Source organism: Nicotiana tabacum, chromosome 12 (genome assembly GCF_000715075.1).
Source record: "Nicotiana tabacum cultivar K326 chromosome 12, ASM71507v2, whole genome shotgun sequence".
Lineage (NCBI taxonomy): Eukaryota > Viridiplantae > Streptophyta > Magnoliopsida > Solanales > Solanaceae > Nicotiana > Nicotiana tabacum.
In genome coordinates, this window is record NC_134091.1 from 127262775 (window position 1) to 127287612 (window position 24838).

General features: G+C 35.5%; 2 protein-coding genes across 3 annotated transcripts; one reads left to right on the top strand and one right to left on the bottom strand.

Annotated features, from left to right (window-relative positions):
- The first annotated feature begins 295 nt into the window (after positions 1-295).
- On the top strand, positions 296-10544 carry LOC107817451 (vesicle-fusing ATPase). Its single transcript, XM_016643280.2, has 21 exons — positions 296-650; positions 2232-2327; positions 2419-2500; positions 2784-2834; positions 4188-4355; positions 4478-4632; positions 4764-4872; positions 5006-5105; positions 5182-5237; positions 5772-5837; positions 5951-6033; positions 6167-6300; positions 6553-6763; positions 7240-7371; positions 7440-7500; positions 7604-7663; positions 7788-7846; positions 7920-8007; positions 8885-9007; positions 9787-9852; positions 10037-10544. Exons 1-21 carry the CDS (start codon positions 475-477, stop codon positions 10178-10180), a joined length of 2220 nt encoding a protein of 739 aa, XP_016498766.1. The 5' UTR covers positions 296-474; the 3' UTR covers positions 10181-10544.
- Positions 10545-12038: 1494 nt separating this feature from the next.
- Positions 12039-14703, bottom strand: LOC107817452 (cytochrome c oxidase copper chaperone 2-like). Of its 2 annotated transcripts, XM_075227069.1 has the most exons (3): positions 14600-14703; positions 14402-14503; positions 12039-12532 (listed from the first exon to the last, which is right to left on the bottom strand). In XM_075227069.1, the coding sequence occupies exons 2-3, from the start codon at positions 14420-14422 to the stop codon at positions 12290-12292; spliced, it is 264 nt and encodes an 87-aa protein (XP_075083170.1). In that variant the 5' UTR covers positions 14423-14503; positions 14600-14703; the 3' UTR covers positions 12039-12289. The 2 variants fall into 2 exon arrangements, with proteins under 2 accessions (XP_075083170.1, XP_075083171.1); XM_075227070.1 differs by lacking the exon at positions 14600-14703 and having other exon boundaries at positions 14402-14525.
- Positions 14704-24838: the final 10135 nt, after the last annotated feature.

A 24838-nucleotide genomic window follows, 5' to 3' on the forward strand; every position in this document is an offset into this window, starting at 1 on the left:
TTAGGATAAAATAACAAAATAACTAATATGTCCTCCTCCAATATTCTCTCCCCTAAATCCTTTAAGAAAGTCAAGGTAAAATTAGAAATAAGTTTATCTTGTGCAAAATTAAACGCATATATTTTATTATATCTTGCATATATCATTTTAGTCTAATAGTTCAAATATTTAATAATAAAAATATATTTAGTAAATAGTACATCATCATTTAATTCTTGTATCATAATCCTTAAATCGTAATTCTACAATAATTTGTTCACAAAACCGAGGAACGCTTAAGAGCCAAGACACAGATATACCTTAGCAAATTCCTCGAACCACGTGAACGCCCTTTTATTCACCGGGTCCGACCCGACCCGACCCGACCCGATCTTCAACCCGGGTTCATTTCCCTTAACAGCCAAGCAAACAACACATTTACTATTCTCTATTCAAATTCATACGTTGATCTCTTCCATTTCGAACTCTGGAAAAATGGCAGGGAGATTTGGTTCCGGAGCATCGACGATGATCGTAACGAACACGCCGGCGAAAGATCTCGCTTACACAAATTGCGCATATTGCTCTCCGGCGGATCTCAGAAACTTCCTTGTTCCTGGATCTAAGCTCGCTTATGCACTTATCGCTGATGCTTTTGTTCTCACTTTAGCATATCCTTTCAAATTTCATTCATTACTATTCTTATTCTTAATTTGATCAAATTTTTGCGATTTTATTAGGATCGAGCTGTCGCATTTCAAAAGTTTTTTCATTTTTGAACTGACGAGAATGTGTAAGTTTAGTAGGTCTAAGGCATAGAAATAGTGTAATTATGATGAATTGTATGAATATTGAATTTAATAGGCCGATCCTTATTAGTTTGATATTGAAGCTTAGTTGATTGTTGATTGTTTGAACTTTGAACTGATAAGAGATTTAATAGATATAATGGAGCTGAGTGGACCTACTCTGAATGGTGCTAGCGAGGATGTTTTGAACATAAAGCTAATTTAATTTAGCAATTTCTTTTCTGATTTTATTACGACTGGTGTTTTGAACATGATTGTTTGCTTTAAGTTAGCGCATGTCACTTTTGTTCCTTTTGAACTGACGAGCATATGTGAGTTTAGTAGGTCTAAGGAGTAAAAATAGTACTGTAATTTTGATGAATTGTATAATTACTAAGTTCAGTAGGCTGATCCTTATTAGTTTGAGATTGAGGCATAGTTGATTGTTGATTATTTGAACTGACAAGACATTTTATAGATGTTATCAAGCTGAGTGGACTTAAATGATTTGGACATAGTAAGATAATGCGCATTTGAGAGCTAGCTTTTTAAGATAATGGGAAACGATGGCTAATTTACTCGTTTAGAGACCAGGAACTATCAACTATTTTGGGTAACTTTGGCTATTAGGAGTTGTGTGGCACAATTTTTGCTTTGACCATTGTGGAAATGAGGTTTTCACGGGTATATATTTTTCTTTTAACCCTATCTATTTGGATGAGCAAATGATCATCCAACTTCTTATTCTTACCTCACGTGAAACTAATGGCTGATCCAAGGAGTTGAACATTGTAGGTTTGAGTTCGGAATTCTACCACAATATGTTTGATTTACCGGGTTCGAATTCTATTATTTGTACTTATTTAGTGAATCTTTTAACACATATACAAGTTCCGAGCCAAAGCTACGGGTTCAGATGAACTCGTAAGTCCTTACCGACATGCTCCCCTAACGACCTCTTTATATAAATGGACCTATTTGAGGAAACATATCTTTCATTTGGAAAGTAGTCATCCTAAAGAGAAGGTAAGGCTTGAACCAACAATGATGGAAGCTGAGTGACTTGACTCTTGAGTGCATTCGAGATCAGTGGTCTCAAATTTAGGCGAGTGTGGCATAACCCTTAGTGAACCATTGGCTAGTTGGTGCGCCCAAAAGGGAAACTTATACACTTCCTTCCCTTTCAATTATATCCCCTTTTCCATTTGAAAATTTCATTCTGAGGTTAGTAAACTATTAGAGAGATTTTCTCCCTGCCACCGGAGGAGATCTTTTATTAAACTTCTGATAGGAAAGGCTGTCCACTAGCAAATGCTAATGAGAAAATTCAAAACTCTTGAGGAGATTGTGTTCTCTTGTTTGTCTTTCTCTAAAATTTCCATTTCATATTCTGTTCATCATCTTTATGTAGCATTTTATTGGTTGAGGATAATGCAATTTAGTGCTGCCTTAACTGTGGAACACTGCCCACGATGCCATTCCTAATGGTCATCTTGGTCTTAATGCGATTCAAAGACGCTATGCCAAAGTTTCCACTGGAGACACTATATCTGTTAACAGGTTCGGCAGGACTATTCAGATATTATTGCTTTCTGTGGTCTAACTTTTCCGTAACATCAGTTAATTAGTGGTTTCACTGTTCAAATTGCAGATTTGTTCCACCGGATGACTTCAACCTTGCTCTGCTTACCCTTGACTTGGAGTTTGTGAAAAAAGGGACCAAAGATGAGCAGGTAAAATGATCCTGTCTAGTGTACCGCGCAATGTCTTTATTCCCTTTGAAGGAGTTAGATTCTTCTGGTGAAATTTGACTGTACCATATCTTTCAGCTCGCATAGCAAGTCTGGTATTTAGAGCATGCAGATCTTTTACAATTCGGTTGTGGTGTATTTTGGTTGCAACCCCATCTTCTTTTTTAGCTGGTTTTGTTTTAATCTTAGGCATCAAGAGTACTCTGGTTCAAACACTTGTGTTGCTGTAAATGTTGCAAGTTTACCAAAATATGTCTTTTTGTAGGTAGATGCAGTTTCTTTGGCTAATCAAGTTCGTAAGAGATTTGCTAATCAGGTGAAGGCGCTATCCCCCTCTGTCTTAATAACTTCTGCTTTCGAAGGTTCTTCTCTTGTTGTATTGTACCTGACAAAGGCTGTCGGGGAACACGTATGATTTGATTCTTCAGATCTGTACTTTCAAGAATGATTTCCATATGTCCTTTTCCTTTCTTTAGAATTTTGAAAACTAAGCAAGGCTGTTTATCCCCCGAAAAAAAAAAAGATAAGTAAGGCTAAACAACGTCCTGATCCTTATATAATGAAACTTCAACCAAAACGTAGTGTATTTGTTTTTTTTTACTGCTAATCAATTTAATTTATTACAAATATGCTCCACTTTGTACTAAATACTTTTGTCTTTGAATCATATCCATGTTTTAGTGTCCACTTCACATTAATGAGCGCTTGAGAGAAAATGACTGACATGTATATGAGTAGATTGGCTGGACTTATTCATCTTACAATTTACATGTCTGTTGTCTGCTTTTATTAATCAAAAGATAAATATGGAATTGCCTTGAGGATGTCAGGTGGAATCAACAAAATTAAGACCAAATGACCAACAACCTCTCCACCAGCCTCCATTGCAAAACCACTACTACCAACCACCTCCACTGTTGGTCACCATCAACTACCATCATACATCTATCACCTTTGGTTACCACAACACCACCACTGCCGTCTACCGCTGCAGAACCACCATCTCCGGTCTCCTCGACCAACCACGACCACTAGCTTCCACCTTACAACCATCATGGCCGACCACCACCACCATAGTTTGTCGTTAGCTTTTAGAGTGTGGTTCATAGAAATAATTTATACAACACCATGTAAATTAATATTTCTCTAGTATTTAGTGGATATAGTATTTATTATTAATTTATTTGAATTCCATATACATTAATTTTTAATTAAATGTATATTATCTACATTCAAATGTGAGAAAATAAGCAATTTTAATTATCCAGTGTTCTGATCCATGTACAGCATCTTAATAATCAGATGTGTATGCTGATTGAGACATCTTAATCTTAATAACAACAAATGGAGTCTTAGGGTGGTCTAGTAATAATCTTGGATTGGTTTATGGTGGTCTCGGAATAATCTTGCTAAATTCTAGGATACTTTGTCTTTTTTAGTGGACTAGGGCACGGTTCAGAGGATCTAGAGGTGTCTTTGTAAATTGCTGGGGATTACTAGGCTGTTTGAGTATTGGTGCTCCAGTATGGTGTTGCCTTTAAAATGCTATTAGAGAATGATAAAGTGGACCTCTAGCTCCAAGGCTTACCAATTAAGCTGCAGCAGATGTTCCAAGTCTATAGTTCTGATGAAAGTAACTTATTTATGAATTGTTAACTTCATTACGCAGATTATGTCAACTGGGCAAAAGGTGACATTTGAGTATCATGGCAATGGTTATATATTCACCGTGAATCAAGCTACTGTGGAGGGGCAAGAAAAATCTAATATCGAAAGAGGGATGATTTCAGCTGACACATACATTATATTTGAAGCTGCAAACTCTAGTGGAATAAAGGTTACTTCTTTCCGTCTTTAAGTAATATACGGGAGGCAAAAAGTTGCCAATAGATAATGGCTTCCTTCATGTTTATTGGAGTCCTTTTGATTTGGTTCTTGCTGCAACTGACTTCAATGCAGATTGTCAACCAGCGTGAAGCTGCTAGCAGCAGCATCTTTAGACAGAAAGAATTCAATCTTCAATCATTGGGTATAGGTGGTCTGAGTGCAGAGTTTGCTGATATATTTCGAAGAGCTTTTGCTTCCAGGGTTTTCCCTCCACATGTGACCAGCAAGTATGGAAAATTCTTGCTAAATAACTAAAATTCCTTTTCTTTTCATGAATTTGAGTTTGTTTCCTGAAGACAAGATGTAGTACAATTAATTCCTCACTTGGCCTTGGCTTTGCGATGAAATTGATTTTCAGGCTTGGTATCAAGCATGTCAAGGGAATGCTGCTCTATGGACCTCCTGGTACAGGGAAGACTCTAATGGCTCGGCAGATTGGAAAAATGCTAAATGGCAAGGAACCAAAGGTAGGTTCATGCAAGCCCTACTCATTTATTTTCTCCTTGTTATCGTTGTTACTCTGGAAGCAAGCAATATTCAATATTTTACTTGTTTGGCAATCTTGATTGTCTATGTGCTTCTTGTTTTTTTCTGTTGTAGATTGTCAATGGACCAGAAGTATTAAGCAAGTTTGTCGGTGAAACAGAAAAAAATGTGAGGGATTTGTTTGCTGATGCTGAGCAGGACCAAAGAACCAAAGGTAAGGGAGCTATCATGGAAATGAATATTTTGGGGTTTAAACTTGTTATTGTAATCTGTTATTTTTGTATTTCCAGGTGACCAAAGTGAACTGCATGTTATCATTTTTGACGAGATTGATGCAATCTGTAAGGTGGGAACCTCTTGAATTCTATTTGATTTTTTGAGATTATTACCCGTGCATTGATCATATCCCATTTGATTTTCTGTTATTGGTTCAACGGCTTCTCTTTTTTTTTTCTTTTCTTTCTGAGAAAGTGCTTCAGAGGCTCTTATACGAGCTGCTGGTTGTAAAATTAGAAGTTTGTAGGAGTGGGTCGTGTACCAATACATGTTTCACCCATGGGATACTGCCATGGGCAATAAGTTCCAGATGTTAATTTTGTTGCATAGATGTAAATATCAGCATTTGACTACTGAATCTAAATAAGTTATCCTTAGCTTGTTGCTTTAGTTGATTGGTACACCCTTAAGTTGTCTGCAGTCTACTTGTATGATACTATGATTGATACTGGGCATTATTACAAGTCATTTTGTGCTAATGCACTCTGTACGTGAGCAAATGTTCACCAAGCTTGCGGATCCATTCACTACCTTATCACGATATTCATCTGCAGTTGATTATGTAGATTTAGTTTCTTAATATGAAGCTTTTGTTGTTATGCAGTCTAGAGGATCAACTAGAGATGGAACTGGTGTACATGACAGCATTGTTAACCAGCTTCTCACTAAGGTATGCACAATACTTTCTAGTTGTGTTTGCAGAGATTAGAGTGGCTATATGCAACAGTAGAATGCTGTTAGCTGTTATTGATTCAATCTGGTTGATTGTTTCTTGCACTTTAGATAGACGGGGTGGAATCTCTGAATAATGTTTTGCTCATTGGAATGACAAATAGGAAAGATCTGCTTGATGAAGCACTTATGAGGTAACCATGGTCTCTTGTGTCATTTTTGTCTCTTTTTTTTTTGCTGAAGATTATACAAATGTTTTTGGTGTCAGTATTTCTTTGAGATTAAGTAATGTTTTATGGTGCATTATTAAGTTCGATATTGATATAGGCCAGGACGACTAGAAGTCCAAGTGGAGATAAGCCTTCCTGATGAAAATGGTCGACTGCAAATTCTCCAGATTCATACAAACCAGATGAAAGAGAATTCCTTTCTTTCCCCTGATGTGAACTTGCAAGAACTTGGTATGTGGTCACCACAGCAAGCATGTTATGATGGCTTTTGATATATGGCTCTTTTAAAATAGATGATGATATTACTAAAATCCTGTTATATACTTCTATCCCTGATTCAACTTGATTTTTCTTTCAAAGATATAATGTTGAATTGAAGGTGTTTCTGTGTTACTTCTGACTTCTGTTACTTTGTTTAGTCTACTAACCTACAGTGGTTCTATGGAATTCTTAGAGTTTTCCCCCATTTCCCTTTGCGTGCAGCCGCAAGGACAAAAAATTATAGTGGTGCTGAGCTTGAAGGTGTAGTCAAAAGTGCTGTATCCTTTGCATTGAACAGGCAGCTAAGCATGGATGATCTTACTAAACCAGTGGATGAGGAGAGTATAAAAGTCACTATGGATGACTTTTTGCATGCCCTTGGTGAAGTAAGACCTGCATTTGGTGCTTCCACTGATGACCTTGAACGTTGCAGGTTAGTTTTCCTGTTCCTAGTGTGCAGCCAATTGGTAGTATTTCGTGAATTGTTAAAGATAAAATCTATTTCCAAAATTGTACATAGTCCTTTTTTCTTTCTCCAAGGTTAGCTCTCATGCAATGCTTGTAGGATTATCGGGCTTGACAGTACAAAAAGAAGAAAAAAGTTTAGTACAAAATTTTCCTGAGAAAGGGATGTACTGTGTTGATGCTAAATGTACTTGTCTCCTATGTATTGATGGGGGGTCAGTATGAAGGGCTTACAGTGGGAGAGACTTAAAGTTCAATAGTTGGGAGAAGTATATGTGTTCTTGGTGGCTTAAGTGAAGAAACTAGTCTGTCGGATCTTGGATATACGTAAGGAAATGATAACTTGATGTTGAATAAAATTGTCACCACTGGAGTCTAGTTTAAGGTTTGTAGAACTTTGCTTAACTTGCTGCATGAAGGTGGCTTAACGACAACATTTTTCAGACTTAATGGCATTGTGGACTGTGGCGAACGACATCAACACATCTACAGAAGAACTATGCTATTGGCAGAACAAGTTAAAGTCAGCAGGGGGAGCCCCCTTATTACTTGTCTTCTGGAAGGCCCAAGTGGAAGGTAGAAGCTTGTGTTATTCTTGTTTTTTATGTGGTCATTTATCTTGAGTCTTTCCGTTCCTTGGACAGTGGCAAAACTGCAATGGCAGCAACAGTTGGAATTGAAAGTGATTTTCCCTATGTCAAGATAGTAAGTTACTAAATATTGGGAACTTGTACATTTTCTGGAGATTAATTACAAATTCTCACTCTTAAACCCATCTCTTTTTGCCTCTTTCCCCTGTGATTGTTAGATTTCTGCTGAAACTATGATTGGGCTCAGTGAAAGCAGCAAATGTGCTCAGATTGTAAAGGTACACACGTTAAGCTTGCACATCACTTTAGTATGATCAGCTAAAAGATAAATGACTTTGTAAATACCCGTGCATATTACTTGCATTTTAGTTATTAACTATGTCTTGTGCTAATATGTGGTAGGTATTTGAGGATGCGTACAAGTCACCACTCAGCATAGTCGTCCTTGATGGCATTGAAAGGTAAATTTTCTGATACTAGGTAAATAGCCTTCAAATGCATTATGATGTGTTTATCATGCATGTACCTGTGCAGGCTTCTGGAATATGTTGCAATTGGCCCTCGGTTTTCAAATTTGATTTCTCAAACACTGTTGGTGCTCCTCAAACGGCTTCCACCTAAGGTATTTCTTCATAATTATTCAGTATTATATTTCAAGATGCTCATTTGGTACTATAATTGCATGTTTGCTTCTTTTCCCACCCCCGTGTGTGTGGGTTGGAAAGGCTCATGGACATGCATCAGATAACTTAAGGGTATCAAAGCAAAGGATAGAAAGGAGTGCTTAAGAGGTTTTCTGGAAATGCTTAAGTGGTTTTCTGGAATTTTACAAGAGAAGCGCAAAAAAGCATTGAAGTCCACGTGGCTTGAAGCGAAAAATGACACGCTTCTTTAAAGTGAAGTGCTCAATTTACAGGAAATAAAAAAATTCAATACATATACGAACTTAGTACTATAATTATCAAATTTCAGTTAAATAACTAAATTCAATATACAATAATGCCAATATAATCCAACTCTTCAAAGTTGAGATTCAAAGAATCAACCTTTTCTCATTCAGAACACTTTGCATGTCATTGTTTGAAGCACAAACTTATCTGAAACGTGTGGCTTCATGGCTTCACCCATGAAGCGATGACCTCTCGCTCTTGATACTTGACTAATTCCTACATAATAATTGCCCGGAAGCTGAAAACCAAATCAATGTTAAAGAGTCTTGTGCCGCACCTACATGCCTTGTAAAGTTTTTCTTGGGGTGGGGTGTGAAAGAATTTATCCCATTTCTATCTTGAACCCATCAAGTTCTCTAGTTGTTTTGATTTTTGCCTCCATTGGAAGAAAAGTACAGATAAACTTAAGAAACCGATGGACTAGAACGCCCAAGACACATACTGATGATGACCTACTGCTTTTTTATGAGCTGGATTTTAATTACGTTGTGGCTACATATGCAACTCTGCTTTTTGCTGATGATTCTTACGGCGGGTTTCATGTTACAGGGTAAAAAAATTCTCGTGATTGGAACTACTAGTGAGGCCGGTTTCTTGGACTCGGTTGGCCTTTGTGATGCTTTCTCGGTCACATACCATGTTCCAACACTAAAGACAGAAGATGCCAAGAAGGTAAGAGGGCATCCAAACTGCCAAGATGTTGATGTTTCATAATGAAAATTCATTTTCTAGTTGAATAGCCCATAGTTCTAACATGAAGAATGAAACTTTTATATGAAAGAAAACGGTATATAGCCATCTGTTACGTCAAACCATAATAGTTGGACTGTGAAGACTAAAGAGCAATGAAACTCCAAATAAATTCTTATATTGGATGCCATATGTTGAAAGGAAAAAAGGAAATCCTATTTTTTTGTAGAGCAGGTAGGTGCAGAAAAGCTTAACTAGGACATCGCAATTAGGTATTCCCAGATAAGGTAATCCAGTGCTAGTGGCCAATAAACTCCTTACAAAAGAATACTTCACCTCCCACTGAACCAGAATCGTCGTGGCAAGAAGATTACTGAATAATAGCTTGTGAATTCTGACGGTGTAACAAAACAGTGGCTTTTGTCATTGATGCCGCTAAATTTGTCAATATATCTTTATCTATTGAGCTCTCAGGTTCCATTTTACTTTTTGTCTTGAACAAACTGTGGAGCAAATGAGTTGGTGATTTGAGAAGATTTCTCATCATCAGTAGGCTGTATACTTTGTTTTTCCTTGGTATATGTATTGACTCTTGATTTCTAGTTCATTGGTTCAATTATTGGAGATGTCCTACCAAATTCCTTGGTGATGAGTTAGAACTCTTGAACTCTAGTTCATTGGTGCAGTTACTGAGATTTTAGACCTAATGTCATCGCCTATTCTATACCGCCCAAGTATTGATGTTTTGATGTTATTTGCAGGTGTTACAACAACTTAATGTCTTCTCAAATGATGATGTTGATTCTGCTGCTGAGGCATTAAATGACGTAAGTTTCAAAGCTCTGCTCCCTGTCTATCAGACAAGCACACTTTCCATACATGTCTCTTCCCTATACGAATAGTTCATATTTGTCTCATCGCCTTCTGATATTGGCACTCCTAGAGAAATTGAAATTTCAGGCGTATGATAGGGATTGGTCAATAACTCTTGATTGTGTTGTCTTGTGACAGATGCCCATCAAGAAACTATACATGGTTGTCGAAATGGCTGCTCAGGGTGAACATGGTGGGACAGCAGAAGCCATCTATTCTGGCAAAGAGAAGATCCAAATCTCACATTTCTATGATTGCCTTCAGGACATTGCTCGATATTGAGTGCTTGGTACATTTTTTTTTTCTGGAGTAACTTAGGTAGGAACGGTGGTTTTCCTCTGAGTCGTCCATATTTTATCGTGGGCCGCTTTTTCTCATACACCCCATTTATGGGGTTCTTCTATTCATGAATTTCTTTTGAGGTGTTTATTGGGCCTTTGGAAACTCAGTTCTGTAATTGGCAATTTAGTTAGTATTTGTTAGAGCTCATTCGAAACTTCATTTGCTTTCTTATCCCTTGTTTAACTGTACTCTCTTTTTCTTTTTTCCTTTGTTGTTGCAGTAAGTATTGTAATCTCTGTTGAGTTGAACTTTCCATCTAATACGACTATAATAGCTTGAGGGGACTTACTAGTATTGCTTGAAAGTTGAAAGCTTACAATTATTCTTTTATTTGTAGCTCATATGTGTTTGTTCTAGCTTATCCATTTTGCTTTTATATCTGTTTGTAACGTAATTAGAGGTTATACGGCAATGAATTGTCTAAGCAAATATGAACATGGTTATATTTCCAGCTAGAGACGTTGGCTCATGTGACGTGATTGTTTGCTTTTCCAACTCTTTTCGAGTATACTCGTATATATCATAATGGGAAAAGGTCCAGATTTGTCCATGTACTTTGTGAAAATGTCTAATTCTACCCTCCGTTTATAGTTGGGTTCAACTATATCCATACATGGTTAATATAGGAATTGTTGGCTCAATCGAAGCGTACTCTGGTAAAAGTTTTGAATGCTAAGGTTTAGCTCAATGCGCTAACCTGATACTAATTGGGATTATCACAAATGAGAATAATGAGCCAGCTTCTACTCCAGATTTTTGGGCAATCAAACAAAATCCCTTATTTTGATTTGTCCAATAGGCGGAGAGCTAAGTGGAGAAAGAAATGAAGATGACAATCATGATTCAATATTCCACCTCTTACCGAACATAGGGCTGCTTTATTTGTTTGCCATATCTTCGCTAGGTGTTTATGGAATTATTATAGCAGGTTGGTAGAGTTGAACTTGTTCGTGTTCTGATAAATTCTATGTGTTACTCTTCTATGCTACGAGGGGTTGTGATTCGTCGGTTATGTGCACACATGGTGCGGTTCAGTTTGGACCTTATAGCGGAATTCAAGCGAGATGGTGATTGAGGTGTGGAATGGTTCTTTCCGGGCCGTGGCATATTGTGTTATTCACTTCTCCATGGCGATTAAAAAATTGGGAAGCTGAATTTAACAGCCTTTTGATGTTTCCTGTGGTTTCTCCTGCTTCGTCTCATGTATTATATGTTCATTTATGCAAGACACATTCTCTATTTTTTGGATTCCCATCTGGTACTCACATTGTGCCTTATTTAATCTGAATTTGCATTGCGTAAGATCCATTTAAAGGGGAAGCATTCCCTATTAGGATATTATGGCATGATTAATTCGGATTCGTGCCGTGTAAGACCAACTTTAAGAGAAAGCATTTCCTATTAGGATTTTCAGCGCAAGACCCACTTTGAGAGGAAGCATTCCCTATTAGGATTTTGTTCATTTGCGATAGGATTCTATCCACCTCACTGCAATCCTTGGTGGTTATGTAACACACAAACAAGTTAATGGACGGATACCTAATGGAATATAAAAGAGAACTTAATCATCAACTATACTCATATTCAGTCAAATATATCATTAGTTATCAATGGTTGATCCTTACCTGTTTTGTCGAACTCAAAGAGTTGAATAAATCAAATCGACACAAAACATTATAGTTTCATCACATAACTTTCCTTCCACAGCGATGTATGTAACAAACCACTAATACCATTTTCATACCAAACATTTGTTAGTATTTATTCATAGTTAGATGAAGCAATGATGCAAAGATAATAAGTCCCTTGCAACGGCTAATTTCCATTCTTGAAATGTACTCCACAATTCAAATAATCAAGACGAATTATCTCGCATTTCCTGGTCCAACAAATCAATTTGCAGAACTTCCTTGCTTTATTCCTGTATTTGGTAAACAAATTCGACCTGTAAATATTTAGCTAATTGAGCTTGTATAGTGCCAAAACAAACTAAGCATTAGACAAAATTTTGTATCTCCGCTTGTCTATTCAGAGGCCGGCTGCTATGCTTCAGACATTGAAGCCTTCAGCTCGAAGGCATTTGCGATGAGCTTCAATCCATTTCTCACAAGCGGATTCGCCATGCTCCACAATGCATTCATCTCTCAGCTTCTTAGTATCAGGGCAAGCACAGCATATCTTCTTCTTTGGCTTTGAATCAGGCACAGCTGACTTTTGATCTTTTGGTACTTGCGACAAAGATATGGCTGTAGATGTATTCTCTATTGGCAGTCCACCCATTTTTGAAGAATACTGGAGGAGTTAGAAATGAAAGATTATGCTTTAGCATTGAAATAGAGGCTAACAGAAGTAAACCAAGAAAAAACCCAGAAGAAGATGCATAACAAGCGTTGAAGAAACTACATTTTCAAACGCGTAACCACAATCCTTGAGAAATAAGTTGAGAAAGAGATTGCAGGTATTAGGATTCTGCCACCTTGAGTTTTTTTCCCTCTCCCACTCTCTGAAAAGCAAAGCTCTAGCTTCTTTGTTGTACTTCATTGTTAAACAACATGCTCTCGCTTCGTCTCCTCAATTATCATTAATTGAGAAACTTATCAGATTTAAATCCAAAGGTATATATAATCTATATAATTCGGATGCCATCAGCAGTAGCTATCAGTATTATCTATGTTGCCTTAATATAGAAGCTACGACTGACGTTACGAGTATTCTCTTTTGCATTCTAAAACCAGCAATTTCTTCTCCTTTTCACCTTACTTTTGGAACCCTGTCCCAGCTAAGTGTACCTCAAATGAGCCTTTGACAACACAGGTAGAATCTATCAAAACACAGTATCAAAGCAGGATCAACAGTAGCAAACAATTTCAGAACATATAAGGATTCCACAAGCCAAAAATTTCAGAACACTCTCTCCCCCAAAAAAAAAAAAAAAACCACCACACTATCACCTTATTTGTTATCCTCTTTCAAGTTGCTAAGTGTGTGCATAAGTCTTTTTGAAACCTTTTACGTATGAGTTTATACTCTTACGTTTGATATATTCTACTAGAATAATCCAGTGTTGTCAAAGGCCAAAAGCGTCAAAAAACACTTTAGGTCTATCGGGGCTTTAAGCGCAAAGTGCAATTAAAGCCTGGACTTTAGTTAAAAAAGGCACAACGAAGAAAAGAATAAAATTATATATATAAGTAAAAAGTTACATCTTCACGTAAATGATTTTCTTAATAATTAAGTACTCCCTCTGTTCCAATTTATGTGAACCTGTTTGACTAGGCACAGAGTTTAAGAAAAAATGAATACTTATGAAATTTGTGGTCCTAAACAAATCAAAAAGGGGCCCATAGTATTTGTGTGGTTATAAAAGCTTCTCATTAAGGGTAGAATTGCAAGTTTAAGCTAAATTGTTTCCAAATTTAGAAAGGGATCATTCTTTTTGGAATGGAGCAAAAAGGAAATAGGTTCACATAAACTGGAACGGAGTGAGTATATCTTTTCACCAATCATATTCAATGTTCAGTGCCAATCTATTCAAGATAGAATTTATGGGCAATGAGGCGAAGGCCTTAGTGCCTTGCCTACCCTAAAGCACAGACTAAGTGAGGCAAAGCATTTACCCGAGCTTCAGGGCCTAAGTGTACCTCAAATGAGCCTTTGACAACACAGGTAGAATCTATCAAAACACAGTATCAAAGCAGGATCAACAGTAGCAAACAATTTCAGAACATATAAGGATTCCACAAGCCAAAAATTTCAGAACACTCTCTCCTTATTTGTTATCCTTTTTGAGTTGATATCATTACAAAACAAATCTCATATCTAAGTGTGTATAAGTATTTTTGAGACCTTTTACATATGAATTTAGACCGATAAATAGATTATACTAGTAGAAATAGTTTTCTCCTGGGAATAATTAATATCTCTATTTGGGCCTAATATTTCATTCCAACATTTTGTAATAACTAGTATCTATGAACGTGCGTTGCACGTTAATAATGACACGTGATGATTTAAATATTTAATTATATGAATCAACAATAAAATTTAATTACTGAGAGAAATTTTATGTATAATAATACAACAATCATCTAAATGCCGAAAAATATTATTACATTAGCATAATACATGAATTTAAAATAAAAGGACATCATCAAAACTTACACAAATGATCAATTTTGTCATGTCAGTTAGATAATTATGTATTACTTCCTCTGGTCCACTTTAAGTGATTTTTTGGTTGCTTTCACACATTAAGGAATCTACCTGTTAGCATTAATTAACAATGTAATTGACCATATTAATCTTAAAGTTGATCGGAGAGAGTATAGTTTAAAAGTATTTAATGTGATGGTATCTTACCGAGCACTTCTTTGTGGACGATATTTTTGTGTGTGCACGTTTCCTCCTAATGATTTGGTTGCTCTGCCTTAATTAGAACTCTTGTTGTCGATCTTGATATCCCTCTTGAAAGTGCAACATACAGTTGTTCGTGCAAGAAAATATATTGCGGTAAATATAGTCTAATATTTAGGATGTTTGTCCTTGTGCTTTATTTATTATATTTGCTAAACATAAACATACTAAAAATTATTTTCACACAAATTTAAAAGGATATTCTTAGTTTCGGAAGACCAAATTTGAATTTAGGGATAAGAATATACTTAGAAGCACATTGACCAGTATCATAATTTTTGCATGTATGACATTATTGTCAAAACTTCTATATACCAACTGTGTGCTATTACATAAGTTATTCGGCTATCTAAGTTTTTCAGTAGCATGACATGCATATTTTTCTTCAAAATCAACCTATATACAATGGAAGATTAATTTTAATTTAGTCTATTATATATACGGTGACATTAACATATGTAAGAAATAATAAACTTGACAATAAACCTGTATGGTAGAAGGCCATTTGATATGATATTAAAGTATTTAAGTATTTTTCTTGGTAGTAATTATTGGCATCATTTTCTGTTAAGTCAAAAACTGAAAAAAAATTATTTTTACTATAAAATTTTGCAATCAACCTTTTATTTAGTTGATCAACATATTCATTTCTGCTAGCTAAGATAGATTTTTAATTCTATCATGCGATTTGCACAAATTGCGTTTTAATCTAATAATAGAAATATTTCTCTTATTAAATGCACTACTATTATCATTGGGGTTGATAACCAAGTACTCAGGAAGAATCAAATCATCTTTTATTGGATGCTCTTCTTCGTTTCCGACACAAAACAAGAAGACATTGAATAATGGATATGTTCTTACTTTATATTTTTGTTAGTTGAATCTTTTTCATTTGAAGCCAGAAGTATAACTTTGGCAAGCTAGCTTTTACTGTCTCTGCTTTTGTCGATTTTGGAACTGCTGGTAGTACTTGACAGAAATCACCTCCCAAACCATTAATTTTTCATCAAACGGTTCATAAATATCCAATATATCTCTAGAACTCCGAGCAATTATTTCAATCGTTTGATACTTAGCCATCAGTGTTTCATCCTATATTATCAATTTTGCTTTTCTTATAAATTTAGCATCATTGCTCTGCTTTGATATATTGTGATGGTTATTTAAGTTGTTTGAAGAGTAATATCAAATCTAACGTGGGTGGAATCACAATAAAATCGTTATTGGTACACCACTTGCTATTATTGCTAACAATATCATGCCTCTTGATATGATATTTACAAGTAATACATGACATAAAAATATCATTTTGATTTCGCCGGAGGCATCTACAAAGAATAATTCCGCTATACCAGAGTCTACACTTTTTTTTTTTGATAACCATAGTGTCCGGGCTAGCTTGCGCGCACCTCAACTAATTCCACCGGGTACCTGCCACCTCCCACTAGCAACAGTTACCAGGTAACTCTATCCACCAAGGTTTGGATAGATGGAAGAAAACACCTAGTATTTGCCTCCGCTGGGATTTGAACCTGAGACCTCAAGGATCTCACCCACTTCATTGACCACTAGACCACACCCTTGGGTGCTACCAGAATCTACTCTTTATAATATAGTCTTGAAAGCTTCTTCTTGTTTAGGATTTAGCTTTGATTGTGCTTTCTCAGACACATGTATAGCATTTTGATTCTTAATATTATACTAACCTTTACTTTGTGTTCTGATTTTTTTAATCTCTAACGCTTTTTTATGGAATAAATTTTTGTATCCTAAGATTTTTTTTAACTTGAATAAGAATTTTACTCATATGATGAATTTAAAAATAATTGAATTGGATTCTCTTGTTAAATAAATAATTAAAAGATCTAATTATTTGGTTTTAACATAAAAAAATAATTTATTCTATGTTGATTCAGATCTTAATATTAGTTCATCTCTTGTTTTGAATATTTAATCTTAATTATAATTTTATCTACCATAAATTTTATTTTCAAAGAGTAAAAAATTGATATGACATTTCACTTTTAGATCTTTATGTTTGTAGAATCATTAGTGGTGTTGACTCTTACCAAATTTTTTTTCCCTCTTTCTCACACATTTATATTCTTAAATATTTTCTTAGTTGTTGTTTAATAATTGGGTATTTTTCAGTATTACACGAAAAATTAATAAAAAAATATTATTTGAGTAAGAAAACAGTTCAAATATAATATAAAAATATATTATCCTGAGGATATTTTTTTCTCAATTTCAACTCTTTATGTCGTCCATTTAATATTTGTTTTTATTTTTTCTTGGTATTGGACATTATGGAGTGGTAATGTATTGCCAATATGGAGGATTCTTATGAAATTAATTTTATTAAACTTTCCTACATATTTTTAACAAGAATTTAATAGACAAAATTTTATTAATTTTAAAATTTTAAATATTAAAATTAGCATGGAAAATATTATAGTCCAAAAAATAGGTTATTGCAGTTATGTCCTTTCCTTATGAGTTCTTCCATTTAATATTTTAGGGCTATTTTGGTCTATTAATATTGTATTTGTGCTTTTATAATAATATAGTATCTCCTTTTTCTAAATCGATTTGGACAATATAATACATTCTCAAATTAAATTAGTAATATAACATTATAATACGTTTTCAAATTAAATTAGTAATAGGAATTTTTAAGAATTATATCCTAAAAGTCATTAGATTACATGACTAAAAATATGTCTCTACCTCGAAAGTAATTATATTAAAAAGAAACATAACGTGTTTCCAAAGGTATTAGGTATACATGCTAACAAGTAGTATTATATGTCTATGCCCGAAAATAATTATATTAATAGGATTTCTAAAGGTAATCATGTAGGATTCCTAACGTGTAGTATTCTGTCCTAAAACTAATAGGATTATAAGGCTAATATCTAGAATTCCGGTTATGTTCTTTTATTATAAGTTATTATACTTAATACTTAATATTATAAGGTTATTTTTGTAAACCGACATTGTATTCATGCTTTTATAATAATACTAGTCTCTATGAACGTGCGTTACACGTTAACAATTGCACGTAGTTATTCAGTCTGTTTAATAATTGCACGTAAATATTCAATCAATAATAAAACTAGAAGTTCGTTAAAATTAGAGTCTGTCTTCAATTAATAACTTTTGTGGGGAAAGGCAAATATGGAGAAGCCATCAGTGCTTGGATAACGAACAATTCACATTGACCCACCGGGGTGGCTCCAACCCTTTGGTACCGGGTTCATCTGAACTTAGTACTTTCAGCGTAGAGCATAAATTTTATATGTGAAAATTTACTAAAATTGCAACGGATAGTTGATATGAAACCATAACTTTAAAAATATAATGTATTCAAAGTTAAAAACCTTAAAAATTGAACTCCCGAACACTACAATTTAGACGACTAAAAGAAAATAATTTGAATTTAAAAATGCTAAAAGTGAAGAATAGTTTGTGTTCATTGTCCATATTTCAGCAAATAGATTGCTTCATCTATTTAATTCAGTTTGATTTATCGAAAAAAACAGAGTAATCAACAAGGCTTGAATTCTAATATCAAAGTGGTGAATCACATAGAAACAAAAACTCAAGGATTAATTGTGTATAATATAACAAAAAAATCAGATTAATTTAAATTCAAGGGCTTAATTTTGCCTAACCTTTTTCTCCGCTGTTCTTCGCCCCGTTGAATGCAGGCGGCGTTTTTGGGATATCTCTTGTGAAGAAATAACTTGCTACGTTTATTAGGAATGCGCCAAACGCGTCCGAATCTTTGTTTTTTTAGACATATTCCTCCCCTTTTTCTATGAAATGACAAAGTCCCTCTAAAGATACAAAAGTTGATGCTTTCCCCCATATCACTTTTTTTGTCTACTTTTTCTTGGGCAATGCGCTCACATATAGGGGTGCTAATAGTTCGGTTCAACCGGTTATTTTATAAAATTTATACCATACCAATTTTTCAGTTACTCTATTTTGTATGACCAAAATTAGACTTTTCGAAACCGTACCAATCATCTCGGTTTCTCTTCGGTATCGATACGATTCGGTTAGTTTTTGGTATTATTTTTAAAATGTCATATTAGAATCTCCAATAGAAGTTATTAAAATGCAATAACATGCGTATTTGCATAGGACTTTGGCAAAACTATCTACGCATTTTTCTATTTAAGAGGTAATGAATTAAGAGAACATGAAAGATAGCGAGAATATAGCCATCTCACTATTCTATAACAGCGTAAAATAAATTAAGCAAAGGCGAAAGGAGTATAAATCACCCGAGTGAAAAAATATTAGTTAAGTTGGGACTCAAGAATAAAATCAATTATAAGATTGAGTATTCAACAAATGAAATCTAAACATACAAGAAAAAAGATATGCAATACCTTATTGCTTGCTACTCAAGATCGTTGGAATACCTTGTGACTTGCTACTTAAAATGCTGAAACTAACTTGATTTCAACGGGAGTACCAGAATGGGTTTGGGAGTTGGACTTTGGGGGGGTGTTTGGTATGAAGAAAAATATTTTCCGAGAAATATTTTCCAATTTTTACATGTTTGGGTGGCTTATTCTCATTTGTTTGCACTTAATGGAGGTCTGAATCTTAATCATTCAGATCTTATACATTAAGTGCGTTTTATTTTTAAAGCCTGAATCTGAATTATCAGATCTTAATCATTAAGTGTGTTTGTTTTTTTACTTCACAATCACTTAATGGGTCTGAATAGGTCTGTATGATTAAGATCAACAACAGAGACTTAATTTCATTAAGATACTATCGTCCATATTCATTATTAATTGTCATTACCGTCTACCATTATCAACTACCACCATGACACCATCACCACCATCATTCTCAATCATAGCCCCACCATAATCGACTATCACCACATGCCATCTGCACCACTCCCACCACCATCATTCTCAATCGCAAGCACTTATCCACCTCAACTACCACAACTAACCACCCCATCACCATCAACAATTATAACCGGCACTACCCATTATTATAAACTACCACCACCCACCACCACATTCCTCAATCACAACTACCACCATCATCCGCCATTATTAACTATCACCACTCACCACCACCATCCTCGATCATAATCATCACCGCTACTAATCACCACTAGCTACTACCCTGAACCACCACCATCAACCAAACCTACTACCAACCACCGCCTCTAGTCGACATTCACAAGCACCACCGTTAGCCATCACCACCAGCAACTACTATATTTTAAAAATATTATATATTTTATTGATATAATATTAGATTAATTAGTATTTCATTTAAATTTTATGTTTATTAATTTTCAAATAAAAATAAATTTTATATATTCAGATATTAAAAATCAAACAGTGTTAATCATTTAGTATTCAGATCTCTATACGCGTCTTAATATTCAGATGTGTATTCAGATTTAGATGTTTTAATCTTAATACACATCTTGATATTCAGATGTGTATTCAGATTCAGACGTCTTAATCTTTAAAAAAAAAACAAATGAGGCCAAATGTTTTGGAAAATATTTTCCCCATCAACTTATTTTCCTTCAATTGGAGGAAATTTTCCCTATCAAGAGAAGGGAAAATATTTTCTAAAACTCTTTTCCAACCTTCCTCTCATCTCCATCCCCACCAACCCCCACCAACCCACCCCACACCCTCATCCCACCCCCACCCCAATCCACACTTACCCTAAATAGAAATATTAGTAGTAGTACTTTCTTTTCATGTTACAAATAGAGTATTTTTTTTTTCATTTCAACAAATGAGTATTTTCTTTTCACGATATAAAAAAAATTATTTTTTTATTTTAACAAAAAAAATACTTTCTTGTCATGATGTAGAAAAAATATTTTCTTTCATTTAAACAAAATGATGTAGTAAAAAGTATTTTTTTTCATTTCAACAAAATGAGTACTTTATTTTCATATTGTAAAAATAGTACTTTCTTTTTCAACCAAAAAAATAGTATTTTTTTAAGTTATGGAGCACAAATTTCAACGTTGTTTTTGCGTAAAAAGGTAAAGCAACACATTAGTTCCTTTGGGGTTTATGTGAATTTTTAGAAAAATAATTAAATTCTTGAATAAAATAGAGTCATGAAAATGATGGGTATTTGGAGGGGGAGGGAAGAGTACAAGAAACATAAGGACTTGGGGGAGGGGAGAGGGGTGAGGAAAGTGGCATAAAAAATTATTTTCTAAAAAAAAAAATTCTACTCTGTAACCAAACACTAGAAAATATTTTTCGAGAAAAGGTTTTCACTCACCAACCAAACAAGGGAAAATAAGTGATAAAATCACTCATTTTTCATGAAAATATTTTCTAGGATCGTACCAAACAAACCCTAGGTGTCAATCACATGTTGGCTTGTAGTCGTTTTCATAATCCCAAGACTTTAGGAGAAAAAATGCTTTCTTATTTTTAAACTTAATATATGAAATATATTTTTCATAAATAAATTTATCGTATGGTTCTGTATTTTTACATTTTATTTTTATAAATTAAAAACATACCCGATTATTAGGTACTGTTATAAATTTATATAAAAACCTACGATTTTATTAAAAAAAATCTAATAACCAATTCAGTACGGTATGATTCGATCGATTTAGTCGATTTTTAAAGATCCATTTCACCTGCACACTCTATAGAAGAATAGATTGGAGTAACTTTATCTTCTTTAATTTTTGTCTTTTTGATAATTGAGAAATTTTATATGTGGCCCACGGTTGAAGACTTGGTAGCTAATGGGACGATTCTTCTATCTTTATCCATTAAATATAAGTTTTTATATGTGATAGGGTTGCACTTGTAATATATACCTAACTCATAATTGAACCACTTTATTCAAAAAAATTATAGCATATAAATTGAGCAAAAATAAATATATTGCCTCATATATAAATTGCAGATAAAATTTAATCTTCAAACTTCAAAGACGATTGATATATTCAAAATTTATTATGTCAAACCTGCACACTTTCTCAAATTAGAAATTTTAAGTTTCTTTGTTCCTTCCTATAATTCTGCCGACATAAATATACCATGAATGAAAGTTCCACATCAGAAATTCACCCCTTCATCTTCTTTATCAGTCAAAAGCAAATTATTTTTTCGTTCGTCGGCTGAGAAATTCGAGGACCAGCAATATATGATTCGAAACTCGGTAAATAATTAACCTATTGTATACGATTAAAATCGGATCCACCCGATTTTATTATTTGACCGAGACCGGGAGATTGCATCAAAGGACGGCCTCGTAACGGAACAGACTAAATCACGATAATTAGGTATCAAGTTCAGGATCGAGGTACCTGTCGAGATCGAGGCTAGTAGCGATCGAAGCCAAACAAGACAGACATCGAGCAAGATCGAAGATAGCACAATAACAGAAAGGCGGGATATCCGTGACTGGTCGAGGATCACGGCGTAAACCTCGGTGACTGGTCGAGGATCATGGCGTAAATCTCGGAACGGATCAAATCAGAAACGGTTAATTAGCTAATCATGGGATTTTCTTATGTAATTAGAGTTATACTATAAGTAGAACTCCTCTACCATAAAAAAGGGAGTATTAACCATTTGTACGACACATTGTTCTCACGTAAAAAAGCCAATTTAACGCTCTCTCTTTAGCGTATACTCTCTTGTTCATCAGCTTGCTGTATTTTTAACTATCTTGGTATCAATCAGTTCGAGGGCACCCTAGCTCGAGGGTTGAATTCCGTTTCAATACTAGTTCACTTTATTTTATAGTTCATTTCTGTTATTAATCTTCATATTTGTCTATCGGTATTAAGTGAAATCGCGTATCCTTAGAACCTCATTATAAGTTTAATTGTTATCCAATTTTAAGGGTAAACAGTTTGGCGCCCACAGTGGGGCTAAGGATAATAGTGATTGCTTAATACTAATTTCGATAACACACACTGTTTTACACTGGTTCTCGTAAGAATCTTTATTTTCAGGACAAACATGTCAAACTCACAAGCAGCACCTACATATGGTGACAACAGCCTTGGATTTCACGGGGGAAATGACAACATAGCTGCCCCAGGAATCGAGGTGCCTCAGGACGACCTCGAGGGAGCACCAATTGCAAATCCCGTCGATGTCAGTTCACATGTCACCCTAAATGCAAATTTGAGCATTGAGCCCGAAGGTAGTATACGCAGGGAAGTTCGATCAGGTGGTCGAGGTACGCAGGGCGGAGAAGATAGTGGAGTTAGCCTCCAATTGATATTCGAAATGTTACAGGCTCAACAGGCCGCTATAGCATGACTACAAAATCAACACCGAACATCGAGTAGGATCAAACCAGAAGTCGTTCAAAGGACCGAGCTTGTGCCGGAAAGGTTGAATGCTAACGAATCGGGGACTGACCCCGCCATTATGAAAATGTTTGAGGAGCTCACTAAATGGATTGAATCGGGAGAGAAAAAAATCGAGGCAAATGACAAGAAAGTAAAGACATACAACTCCCGGGTTGATCAAATACCAGGGGCATCGCCGATTCTAAAGGGTATGGATTCAAAGAAATTTGTACAGAAGCCTTTCCCTCTAAGTGCGGCATCGAAACCCATTCCGAAAAAGTTTCGAATGCCAGAAATTCCTAAGTACAATGGGACCACCGACCCTAATGAATATGTCACTTCTTATACATGCGCAATAAAGGGAAATGACTTAGAAGACGATGAGATTGAATCTGTTCTACTGAAAAAATTTGGAGAAACCTTGTCAAATGGAGCAATGATATGGTACCACAATTTGCCACCTAATTCCATCGATTCCTTTGTCATGCTTGCAGACTCCTTCGTAAAGGCATATGCCGGAGCAATAAAGGTTGTGACTAGAAAATCGGACCTCTTCAAGGTGAAACAAAAAGACAACGAAATGTTGAGGGAATTCGTATCTCGGTTTCAGATGGAACGCATGGAACTACCCCGGTCACGGACGATTGGTCTGTTCAGGCCTTTACTCAAGGTTTGAACGAACGAAGTTCGGTGGCATCACGACATCTAAAGCATAATTTAATTGAATATCCAGCGGTAACCTGGGCCGATGTACATAATCGGTACCAGTCGAAGATCAGGGTCGAGGATGATCAATTGGGGACCTCTTCCGATTCCGCTTATCCAGACAGGCTCGTCGGCAGAACTCAAAGGGATATCGATAGAGAACCACGGTCAAGTAGAGATCGGTATCTACCATACAACGCAGATCGTAGAAACAACTACCCAGGATGCTATCCCATCCGAAATGATCAAAGGAACAATCGAAGACAGAGCTCTCGAGGGCTCATGAGCAAAAGTGGCTTCGACAAACATGCCAATCCCACAGAAGCACCACGATTGTCAGAATACAACTTCAGCATCGACGCATCAGGTATTGTGTCAGCTATTGGGAGAATCAAATATACTAGATGGCCCAGACCCCTACAAACTGATCCATCCCAAAGTAACCCCAATCAAACATGCAAATACCATGGTACACATGGTTATAAAGCCGAAGACTGCAGACAACTAAGGGAGGAGGTGGCCCGTCTATTCAACGAGGGTCACCTTCGAGAATTCTTGAGCGACCGAGCTAAAAACCATTTCAGAGACAGAGACGCAAACCGAAAAAACGAGCAGGAAGAACCACATCACGTGATTCATATGATCGTTGGAGGGGTCGATATTCCACAAGGGTCCGTTTTCAAACGCACTAAAGTATCAATCACCAGAGAAAAATGAACTCGAGACTATGTGCCAGAAGGTGCTTTATCATTCAATGATGAGGAAGCAGAAGGGATCTCACAACCCCACAATGATACTTTGGTAATCTCTATCCTTATGAATAAAATTCAGGCTAAATGTGTTTTAATTGATTCAGGAAGTTCGGCCAATATTATTCGATCGAGGGTCGTGGAGCAACTCGGCCTACAAGATCAGATTGTACCTGCAACTCGGATTCTCAATGGCTTTAACATGGCAAGTGAAACAACTAAAGGCGAAATCATCCTACCAGTAAATATAGCCGGAATTATTCAAGAAACAAAATTCTATGTGATCGAAGGCGATATGAGATACAACGCACTGCTCGGAAGACCCTGGATTCACAATATGAGGGTGGTCCCCTCAACCCTTCACCAAATACTGAAGTTCCC